General features: G+C 37.2%; 2 protein-coding genes and 1 pseudogene across 2 annotated transcripts in view; 2 read left to right on the top strand and 1 right to left on the bottom strand.

Moving 5' to 3' along the window:
• LOC107617768 (vacuolar-sorting receptor 1) overlaps positions 1 to 3683 on the top strand; it is a gene marked incomplete in the record, with an annotated part of 4314 nt that extends 631 nt beyond the window's left edge. The window contains 11 exon segments of the mRNA XM_016319625.2: positions 268 to 960; positions 1042 to 1130; positions 1213 to 1282; positions 1371 to 1454; positions 1551 to 1627; positions 1729 to 1810; positions 2024 to 2106; positions 2211 to 2277; positions 2802 to 2930; positions 3029 to 3141; positions 3234 to 3683. Of these exon segments, the coding sequence (XP_016175111.1) occupies positions 268 to 960; positions 1042 to 1130; positions 1213 to 1282; positions 1371 to 1454; positions 1551 to 1627; positions 1729 to 1810; positions 2024 to 2106; positions 2211 to 2277; positions 2802 to 2930; positions 3029 to 3141; positions 3234 to 3332 (1586 nt within the window).
• On the top strand, positions 7295 to 9397 carry LOC107619723 (annotated as a pseudogene).
• Positions 9236 to 11518, bottom strand: LOC107619724 (transcription factor bHLH84). Its single transcript, XM_016322020.2, has 5 exons — positions 10368 to 11518; positions 9973 to 10236; positions 9821 to 9886; positions 9651 to 9716; positions 9236 to 9505 (listed from the first exon to the last, which is right to left on the bottom strand). The coding sequence occupies exons 1-5, from the start codon at positions 10785 to 10787 to the stop codon at positions 9413 to 9415; spliced, it is 909 nt and encodes a 302-aa protein (XP_016177506.1). The 5' UTR covers positions 10788 to 11518; the 3' UTR covers positions 9236 to 9412.

Raw genomic sequence — 12023 nt, 5'->3', positions numbered from 1 at the left:
ATTTTAAAGGTTTTTTTTTTTTTTTAATTATTTAGTGTATTTTGTAAGATTTTGTAGCTAGGGTTTTGCTTTGTGGCAGAAGCTTTTTGATGCTTTGCATGTAGTTGAGCTGAAGTTGATTGTTTACACTGACTTGCTGTTTTGTTTGTGATGAATTTGGATTAAATCATCGGATGCTAGATATTATCTTTGAATCGATTGATAGCTGAAGTATTGAAGTATTCCGTGGTTTGTATTCTTAATGTTTTGTCCATTTGTTCCTTCCAGGTTGCTTTTTTGCTTTGAAGGTCTGGAATGCCCAGAAGGCTGGAGCTTCTGCTGTTCTTGTTGCGGATGATATTGATGAAAACTTGATAACTATGGACACACCTGAGGAGGATGGATCATCTGCAAAATACATAGAGAACATAACAATACCATCAGCTCTCATTGAAAAAAGTTTTGGTATAAAATTAAAGGATGCCATAAGTGGTGGTGATATGGTCAATGTAAATCTTGATTGGAGAGAGGCTGTTCCCCACCCAGATGACCGCGTGGAGTATGAGTTGTGGACCAACAGCAATGATGAATGCGGAGTTAAATGTGATATGTTGATGGAATTTGTGAAGGATTTTAAGGGTGCTGCACAGATACTTGAAAAAGGTGGTTATACTCAGTTTACACCCCATTATATAACTTGGTACTGTCCTCAGGCGTTCACATTAAGCAAACAGTGCAAGTCTCAGTGCATCAATCACGGAAGATATTGTGCTCCAGATCCTGAGCAGGACTTCAGCACTGGTTATGACGGGAAAGATGTGGTTATTGAAAACTTAAGGCAGCTTTGCGTTTTTAAGGTGGCAAATGAAACTAAAAAGCCTTGGGTGTGGTGGGACTATGTCACTGATTTTCAAATTAGATGTCCGATGAAGGAGAAAAAATACAATAAGGAGTGTGCTGATGCTGTCATTAAGTCACTTGGTCAGTGAATTGTTATTGCCTATGCTTTTATCCTGGCAGTTCATAGTAAAGTTTCCTAATATGATTATTCAATATCTGCAGGTCTTGATCTCAAAAAGATTGAGAAGTGCATGGGAGATCCTGATGCTGATTCTGACAATCCTGTTTTGAAGGAAGAGCAAGATGCACAGGTACAATTTTAATCAACTTATAGTACCACTTCATTCATTTTATCAGATGGTTATATAGATATTTAACAAACTAGTTTTATAGGTTGGAAAGGGTTCCAGAGGTGATGTCACCATATTGCCGACTCTTGTTGTCAATAATCGACAGTATCGAGGTTTGTACTGTATGTTTCTCATGGTTATATTTTGGATTGCAACTTCTTTGGTTATATAATTTTTTATCTCTGCTAAAATGTTATCCAGGAAAACTGGAAAAAGGGGCTGTCATGAAAGCTATATGCTCTGGGTTTGAAGAAACTACTGAACCAGGCGTCTGTTTGAGCAGTGGTAATGTTTACTTTCTGTGTTGCTGGAGGAATATATCTTGCATGCTTTTCAATACTGGATCCGGTTCTTTTTGAGTGACAAACTTTTGGTTGGCAGATGTGGAGACAAATGAGTGTTTGGATAACAACGGTGGTTGTTGGCGGGATAAAGCAGCTAACATCACTGCATGCAAGGTATTTTATATTTGAGTGGAAATATAAATATCTAATAGCATGTAATTCAGGTTCCAGTTTTCTATATTCCAAATTTACATATATGATTTTTGTTTTATCAGGATACATTCCGCGGCCGAGTATGCGAATGCCCCCTTGTGGATGGCGTGCAGTTCAAAGGAGATGGTTATACAACCTGTGAAGGTTGAAATGCTTTGTAGAAAACTTTTATTTTTGCATATATTCTGTATGGACTTTACTTTTAGGGGACAAAAGAAAAGGACAGTCAAAGATGTTTACTCTACTTTTTGCTTAGTTCTTGCTTTGTTGTGATGATCTTTTAGATTCAGAGCATCTGTGTTTTTTTTTAAACTTGCTTTTCACTTTCATTTAACTAGTTTTTTCCTGGTTTTACAGCCAGTGGACCTGGGCGGTGCAAGATAAATAATGGGGGTTGTTGGCATGATGCCCGTAATGGACACGCGTTTTCTGCTTGTTTGGTTAGTGGCTATCTTGTTACCCTCTAGCTCAGCTTATTCCATCTTCAAAAGATCCTTAACATGAGTTGAATTATGACATATCTTGTCAACTGCTTCATGAACAGGATGATGGACATGTTAAATGCCAGTGTCCTGCAGGGTTTAAGGGTGATGGTGTCAAAAACTGTGATGGTGAGACATGATTATATTCTTTATCTTGTTAGCTGTATTACAATTTGTATCATGCTTGATACCCGATGCACAATAACTTTCTTCCACTCCAGCTTGGCAAGTTGAATCCAAAACCCTGCTGAAACACAACCCAGCTGAAAATTTTCCAGATTGGTTTCATGATGAACCCCCTTTTTTGCACCCTTTAAGCTAGTTTTTGTGATTGCTTGACTAGTACATATTTCCAAAATGTTGGACAAACTCCTTGCTCCCTCTTCTGTTTGATTCTCCTTATGTTATACATTTTTAATTGACCTAGAAAAACTTATTGCTGGTCCAGTATGTGAAATGCTGACTAACGCGTGTAAACGGTGTAATGTATATACCATATTTAATTTCATCCATCATTGAAGTAGTTATGCAGTCTTCTTAATCATTTGGCTTAATATTATGAACTCGAGTATATACGGGAATGCTCTCATAATAACTGGAAAAGAAAGATGTATATCTAAATTTTTACACCATCATCTGTTTCATTCTTGCAGACATAGATGAATGCGGAGATAAGAAAGCTTGTCAGTGCCCTGAATGTACCTGCAAGAATACCTGGGGCAGCTATGACTGCAGTTGCAGTGGAGACCTTCTGTATATCAGGGACCATGATGCCTGCATAAGTGAGTTACATGCACTTTGTCGTTCTCTTCTTGCATATCAGTATAACTTTTGAATATGCTCGTCTTTTTTGTTTAATTCGCTGCTGGGTTTTCTGTAGGTAAAACTGCGAGTCAGGGAGGGAAGTCTGTTTGGGCTGCATTTTGGGTCATTTTACTTGGCTTGCTTCTAACTGCTGCTGGCGCATACCTAGTGTACAAATATAGAATAAGGGTAAGCTTTATCTGGCATTCCATCATGGTTATTTTCAGCTTCTATAAAGAAGCATGTGATGACTCCTCTTTAACCAATCTCTTCTTTTGCAGTCATACATGGATTCTGAAATCAGAGCCATCATGGCACAGTACATGCCCCTGGACAGCCAAGGGGAAGTAGTAAACCATGTCAACGATGAAAGAGCATGAAATGAAAAGAAAACACAGAACTTATGAGCCTCCCTAGTCTCTTGGGACATGATGATGATGCATGAAAGCTTGGTTGAGGTGTTGATGATTCGGCGCATTGAATTTAATAATAGAATGTATCATATTTGACACAATAAAAACACCTTGGGAATTACATAGTTGTCCTGCGTTTTTTTTATTTGGGATGCACCAAGTTGTGTACTTTAAAAGGATGATTTTAGTAGCAATTTAGTAGGGTGGACTTAAGTTATCTCACTAGATTTTAGGACTTGTTTATGCGACTTTTGTTCCACACTTTGTTATTGTATCTTATCGCGCTTTTACTACGAAATCTACGTACATTGCCAACAATGTTATTGCCGATCACTTCTTAGATGGTGATGCCTATGCTTATGAATAGGTTGATTGCTTCTTTAAAAGCAACCATGGAGCATGGTTCCATTGCCGACTAGGTTTTGTAGCTTTCTTCAATTTTGTTTATTCCCTCTCTTATCTATTTTGTCTTGCCAAATCTATTAACTTATACAATCATGTGTTATTTCCAGACTTATTTTAAAATTAACGACTCACAAGCCATTAGGGGGAAAAAGGGAAAAAGTTATATGATGCTCTATCTCAATCTAAAGGCGATTTAGATGTATGGTTGAACACTTCATTAAGTGTCGTACATTTTGGTTTGCTCATGTATAGAAAGACATTACGCCCTAGATACTAAATCTAAAGAGATATGTTATACTAGTTATTATCGCCTCTCTCTTAGATTGCATTTGGAAGAGATTGAAATTAAATTAAGTTTTTGTATTGTTTAGTATAAAGTGTATAGAACTTAGTTATATTTTAGTATTTATTTTATTTAAGATAAATATGGATATAAAAAAAATATTTATTAAAATATTCTTAGTTATTAAAAAAATGAACTTTCGGTTCCAATCTCAAAACAAACAGTATTAATATCAACTTAATTAACTTTAAAAAGCTTAATTAAGTTATTTTCATAACTTAGCCTAAGCAAAAAGAAGGAGTAATCGGATTGATACTTTAGTAATAAATGAAAGATTGGTAAGGAATCAAGCGGATCAAGATTGCTATCTGGGACTTTTACAAGAGCTTGTATCATCGGGAAGTAACGCTATTGATAGGTTTTTGGGATGGACTAGTTAATCAAATTCCGGAGGAGGAGGTTGCAGAATTGGAGAGGATGCCATCGGCTGATGAGATAGAGGATGCAGTATGGAATTGTGAGTCGTCTAAGGCTTCTGGTTGTGATGGATACAATATGAACTTCATTAAGAAGTGTTGGGGAGATATTAGGTCAGACTTCACTACAGCTATCATGGATTTCTTTCAGTTTGCTACCCTACCAAAGGATTCTAATGTCACATTGATAGTTTTGGCTCCAAATTTGTTGGAGTTAAGGATATTAAGGATTTTTGGCCGATTAGCATGGTAGGATGTGTGTATAAGGTCATATCAAATGTTATGGAGAACGAGGAGGATAATGTCAGGATTGGTTGGGGAGACTCAGAGTGCTTTTGTGAAGGGAAAGAAGATCCATGATAGGGCTTTGATTGCATGTAAAACTGTGCAGTGACTAAAGATGAAAAAGAAGAGCTCGGTGATAATTAAGCTGGATTTCCAAAATGCCTACGATAGAATAAGGCAAAGTTTTATGGATATTGTACTTCAAAAGATGAGATTTGGGCAAAAATGGAGAGGGTGGATTAAGGAATGTGTTTGCACGACATCAATGTCAATTCTGATAAATGGCTTGCTATCTAGATCGTTTAAGATGGAATGAGGCTTACGACAGAGTGATCCTCTTTCTCCATTCCTATTTGTTCTTGTTGTTGATGTCTTCCATAGGATGGTAGGAGAGGCAGTTAGAAATGGCAGGATTGCTTCTCTGTTGGTTGGGCGGAACAATGTTGCGTTATCTCACTTGCAATTCACGGACAATACCATACTATTATGCCCTCAGAAAGAGATGTCTATCAGGAACTACAAGTGACCCTTGCGGTGCTTTGAGCTGATGTCTGCCTTGAGCATTAATTTTGATAAATTTAATTTGATTCTGGTTAATTGTGAGCAGGAGTGATCACGAAAGATGTGTAGATTGCTAGGGTGTAAAGAAGTTTCGTTGCCAGTTAAATATATTAGTATTTCTTTGGGAGCGAATTTGAGGTTGGTCAATACTTGAAAACCAATAATAGATAAAGTGAAAGAGAAAATCATCTTGTGAAAAGCAAAAACGCTTAATAAAACTAGTAAACCGGTCCTTATCAAATCTGTGCTGAATAGTCTGCTAGTTGATTACCTCAGCTTATATAAGATGCACAGAGCAGTGGTAGAGAAGTTAATTTCCTTGTAGAGAAAGTTCTTATGGAGTAAGGAAGATAGCAATCAAGAGTTACCATTAGTGAGGTAGGATATTGTCCAAACCCTAAAAAAGTTAGAAAGTCTGAGAGTAGGTGATGTAATCATTCAGAATACAGCTCTCTTGTTCAAGTGGTGGTGGAAATTTTCAAAGAAAGATTGTCCATTATAAAAAAAAATTGTGTGCTCCTGTAATGATTTGAATCCAAATATTGTTCTCTCTTGTCAGCCTGTGCCAAAGAAAGGAGGCTCATGAAAGGATATATGCCAGTTATAGATAAAAGAGCAACAGGTAAGAGACAATATGATCAGAAGATTATCTTTGGAGGTAGGAGATGGTAGAAGAATTCGCTTTTCGAGAGATAATTGGCTACCCTGTGGTATGTTGAAGTTAGTCTTTCCAAGACTTTTCTTGGTTTCAAACCAAAGTGAATCAGTAATAGGACAATGTGAATTTTGGGATGAGTTAGAATAGATATGAAATTTTCAATGGAGAAGACAATTATTCCAATGAGAGTTGGAGTTAGTTAATCAATTCCATGGAGTCCTTCAGTCAATCATATTAACACATGGAAGAGAGGACCAATTAGTGTAAAAATTTGATAAATTAGGAGTTTATTCTACTACCTCCTTTGTGCAGATTTTGCAGGCTGAACTATTGCCGGAGGATATTACAAGTTACAGTTTTACTAGTTCTATTTGGAAGGGATTGGTTCCACCATGAATTGAGTTGTTCACCTAGTTTGTGTTAGTGGGCAGAGTCAATACTAAGGAGATATTAAGTAAATTTGACGTCATTGATCAAAATGATAGTATTTGTGTTTTATGTAAATAGTATACTGAGAATGATTACCACTTGTTTATTAATTGTGAGTTTATTTGGCAGGTATGGTGTGTTTGATTGTGTGCCTATGATAAACCATGGTGTATTTCAGGTTAAGCAACATTTTGAGAATTGGACAGGTGCACTTGTAAGAAAAGAAGAACGTAATAAGTGGTTGATTGGGTTTTTTCTAAAAAAGAATGATAGAATCTTCAGGAATCAAGAAACAGATGTTACGAAAACAGTCAACAAATCGATTAGGAGTTACAAAGAGTAAAATGATAATTGATCTTTTGGGTTGTTGATGATGTTGTCGGAGATAATTAAAAATTATTTTGTTCTATCTGTCTAATATTTTTATATTGATGCTTGACGTTGATGTGTTGAGCGTTTTGTTTAAAAAAAAAACTTTGAAAAGCTTAAATTGGTAATGAAGTGCTAATAGAAATCTTTTACTATTTTAAAGTTTCCCTTTTTTATATAAAAAAGGTGAAATATAATCTTTCACGGATAAATATTATTATGTTACTTAAGATTTCATATTTTTAATGCATTGAAAATGTTTTTAAAGCACAGTTTGCTTAAATTAAAAAATTTAATTTCTTTCTCTTTTAGAAAAAAATCAAGAGTAAATGTTATACAAAAAGTAAATTACACTATATAGTAGTATTATGAATTTATGACGCTTACGGTATGAAGAATAATTGAAGTTTTATCACTTATGACAGTAAATAATGGTGATTCATAGTTACATGTTAAGTGAAAATTTAAGTACAGTCGACTTTATATAAAGTTGATAATTAAGAGCCGTTAAATGATTTGACTGATTTGACTAAATTTTCATCTAATAATTCTCTGCTATTAACTTTTCACCGTACTGTACCTTAATTTTCACTTTTGAATAACGAAGCAGCGTGCGAAGCAAGGTACTTGTGGAATGGTGAGACTTGATACCATCGTTGACAACAAAAGTCAACCTCCGTCAACCCCCAAGCTTCCATGAAACTATGAAATTTGAAACCCACTCTGCTATCTCACTCACTCTCATTCCCAAACCCAAACGATGAAGCAACTTCACCTGCCTTCCGTCCAAACAATGATCTCCGCCGCAGCCTCCGCCGCAGCCACAACCATGCTGCTCCGTTCCCTGGCCCGCGACTACGTCCCCCGCGAGCTCCACCACTGGATTCACTTGAAGTTCTCGAAGCTGCTGTCGTCGCTCTTCTTCTCCTCTCAACCACCCTCGTCATCGAAGAGTACCATGGCCTCTCCCACAACCACCTCTTCAACGCCGCGCAGCTCTACCTCACTCCTCACACCTCTCCCAACTCCACTCGCTTCCGCGTCACCATGCCGAAAAAGGCCACCTCCATCTCCGTCTTCATGGAGCGCAACGACGAGATCGTTGACCTCTTCAACGGCGTCAAATTCACGTGGAAACTCGTCGCCAAACACATCCCTTCCACCTACATTCGAACCCCTGGCTCCAACCGCCACGACTACCCAACCCTCAAATCCGAGATCCGTTACTACGAGCTGCGGTTCCACGCTAGGCACAAGGACATGGTGTTCACGCAATACCTACCTCACGTGATGGAGAAGGCCAAGGAGGCGCGGCAAAATCAGAAGCCACTGAAGCTGTTCACGCTGAGTGACCAGCGCGTGATCGGCATTCGCGGCAGCGCGTGGCAGTCTGTGAATCTGGATCATCCGGCGACGTTCGATACTCTGGCGATGGATGAAGACGCCAAGAACGCAATCGTGGAGGATTTGGAGAGGTTCGTGGCGAGGAAAGATTTATATAGGAAGGTTGGGAAGGCGTGGAAGCGCGGTTACTTGCTGTATGGTCCACCTGGCACTGGCAAATCGAGCTTGATCGCCGCCATGGCTAATTACCTGAGATTTGATGTCTATGATCTGGAGCTGACTGATGTTAGGAGCAATTCCTTCCTTAGGAAGTTACTGATTTCCACTGCCAATAGATCCATTCTCGTTGTTGAAGACATTGATTGTTCTCTTGAGCTTCACAATAGGCTCACCAAGACTCCGAAACCACAAGGCCCTGCTCACGAATTTCACAATCAACAACCTCAGGTACAATCAGGAAAAAGACTAACTAATCATATCACATGTATATAAGATCTAAATTTGGGTATTGTGGTTGCATGATGCAGGTGACTTTATCAGGATTCTTGAATTTCATAGATGGGTTGTGGTCCAGCTGTGGGGACGAGAGGATCATATTATTCACCACGAATCGGAAGGACAAAATAGACCCTGCCCTTCTGCGTCCTGGCCGTATGGATGTCCACATTCACATGTCTTACTGCACCCCCTCTGGATTCAAGATGCTGGCATCCAATTACCTTGGGGAGGGGGTCGCCGCACATCCACTTTTTCCTCAAACTCTGGACCTTATGCAGACATCTAAAGTCACTCCTGCAGAGGTGGGAGAGCTCTTGCTCAAGAATGAGGACTCTCAGTCTGCACTGCAAAGTGTCATCCAACTCTTGTTGGACAAGAACAGGGGAGAAAATCATGAATGCAAGGCTGTACAAGGTGAATGCAGCCAAACTTTTGAAAACAAAAGCTTGGATTAGCTGAAAACAAATAGTATATAACTATATATTGTTCTGTTATTACATTGGAATTCATGTGGTTAACCAATACAATATCCAAGTTTGAGATTAAGCCAGAAAGCAAGCAATTTTCTTACATCGAACGAAAGAAAAGAATAAGCAAGAAAAGTAGAGTATCATGGATTCATGCTATATTAGTTCTCTTATAAGTTTTTGATGCCATTTTGGCTGATCACCATGTACTGAAACTTTCTTAGAATAATGAAAAAAAGGGAACATTACAAATGTCATTTTTTATTGCTATGCTATTTGGGTGTGGTAATATTGAAGTCTAGTCCAATGTTCATTCCATTGTAAGCAATTGGAGCGTACATCCAGAGATCATCAGAGCTCAAGAGCTGTCCAATTGAAAACAAAATATGGGGAAAAAAGTTGAGTCAATCTCTGTTTTTTCGTAAAAATTATGAAAATAGAACACATTTTTGCACCGAGATAAAATTTGTATTTATGCAGAATTAGGAGCAAGGATCCTCGAGCTATTACCTTAATTTGGAGCTGTAAAAATTTCACATATTGGACAGCCTCCTCGAGCATTGTGCTGATATCCACCTGCAATTTCATAAGGAAACAAACTTGAGAATTTTGGCATCTAAACTTAACCAATTTGTTTTATTTTGTTTTGACAATAGTTGGATTGCCACCAAGAAAGCTACCTTGGTTCCATTAGGCACTAAGTTTTGTAAGATTCTCAACCTTTCATTTATTCTTTCTCTTCTTCTCTGCACAATGTAACGTAGTTTAGAATATCTTCAAAAAATAATTAGGGAGGATATTTTGAGAAAAATGCACTTGGCATAGGGCATACTCTTGCATAGATGCTCTGTGGATCAGTAGCAGAACCTCTACTAGATCTAGATTTTCCATTTAACTGAAGACCTTTAGAATATTTCAGGCTCAAGCTCGAAGACTCTCCTTCATTTAGCTCACGACACGTGTCCAAGTCGTCTTCTGAGCAGGAACAGCTCAAGTTTTCCCCCTGACCAGGACATCTATCTTCTTCTTTAATGTTGCTAATGGAAGCAGATTTTGGTTTCTTTGTAGTCTTAACATTTTTCTTGTTCTTTAGTATCTACAGAATCAAAATATCATATCATGATGAGAAGTTGAGAACACCACCAAATCAAACAAGTTATGAGGTTAAAGACTTAAAGCAGTAATATGCAATGTTATAAAGCATAAGGCATGCTTTGTGTTTTCTACCTCATTTGAACTCCGAGACCTTTTTCTTGGCTTCTCCAGCTTGCTGGTTATATTCTCTTGGGCTGGTTCAGAAACTGGTTCACTTGGTACATTCTTATCAGCAATAACATCTACACCTAACTCTTTATCAGTATATGTGCTTAATGAGGGATCCACCAAGTTGGTTAATGGATCATTCAAGTTGTCACTATCTATAATTGGAAACATATTGTTAGAAGCATCTGCAGCATAAAATGAACTGCTATTGATGTCTGCATGACCATACCATAATGCAGATGGAATTCCTGCATTCCAATTTGCATGTAGCTGTTGTGTGTGTGAGCAGTTGCTAAGAAACTGGTTCATGAAATCAGCTTCCTCAGCTGTGTATGATCCACTAAGGGAACTCCATTCTGCATAAATTTCCTCACCAGGCTCCATTTTTTTCCTTGGGAAGCTTACTAATATGATATAATATGAGTTAGAAGTTGAAGTTTGTTCAATGCTTTAATGGGATCAATGCTTCTGCCTATTTATATAACCAAGAAGTCGAAATAAAATGCCTCTTTGCTCTTGGGTTGACTTAATCTAATATAAAAAGCTATAGTTTATACTTGCTAATAATTGGTCTCTGACAAAGTCCTACTATCACTTGATTTTTTAAAATAAATTAAAGAATTAAAAATACTTTTAGTTGAATTTTTAAGGTTTATTTCTTCTGCATCTTTATCTCCATAATTATCATCACTTCATAATTGTTACCATTTTATCTCCTTAATTATCATCACCTCATCTTTGTTACATACATAGTTTCTAGGATTCAATCTTACTTTTAGGGGAAGATACTATGTAATCTATAGTAATTTTTCTCTAATTCAAAATAGACTCTATATCTGATTTGTACCTATTTACAGATACTACTATATATACTACGAATTAGGCCTGAAAGTTGGACAGAAATGACAGAGAGAGAAGAGAAGAACAATATTAGTATTAAAGTATTTGTGAAGGAGGTTTAGGAGTTTTAGAAGGAGATAGAAAAAAGAGAAATACACCTGTTAATTGTGAGAACAAACGTGGGGGTGGCATTTAATATTTCATATTATAAGACAAGGTCGGCTTAATGAGAATTGAGATCGTGCCATTTATTAATACAGACATCATTATCTTCTAACTGGATTTTTGTCTCTTCCATATAGCTGTTAAACACTCACTCTCACACACACATTCCCTCCCAAGTTAGGTTTCTGTTTGGATTTTGAGGACACTGAGTGAAAGTCCTCAGTTTTTGAGATTAGCCCATCATTTTAATTTTAATGTTAATGCTGAGTTGTTTTAAGACTTAAGAGTCCAATAATCCAGATATATTAACAAAACTAATCAGTTGTTCTTTATACTATGTGACATTGGAATATATGGACCACATAACATTATATTCTTTGATAAGATTTCTTGGATGTTGTACATGTATACGTGTCGTGTGTGCATGTTTTCTAAGTTAAAGGTTAACATTGATTATAGAGAGATTCTTCCTTCTGTTAGATAAGGATTCCCCTTGCAAAGAAGATAATGTTTTGTATGCAGTATGTACTATCAAGTCATAATGTAATTCGTTAAATATGTTCTAAAAATATACAAATATTCATGTCACTACTTGAGATTAATGCATCTTGGCAT

Source organism: Arachis ipaensis, chromosome B09, assembly GCF_000816755.2.
Source record: "Arachis ipaensis cultivar K30076 chromosome B09, Araip1.1, whole genome shotgun sequence".
Taxonomy (NCBI): Eukaryota; Viridiplantae; Streptophyta; class Magnoliopsida; order Fabales; family Fabaceae; genus Arachis; species Arachis ipaensis.
Note: the sequence above shows the minus strand (reverse complement) of the source record. Positions and strands in the feature narration are given on the sequence as shown.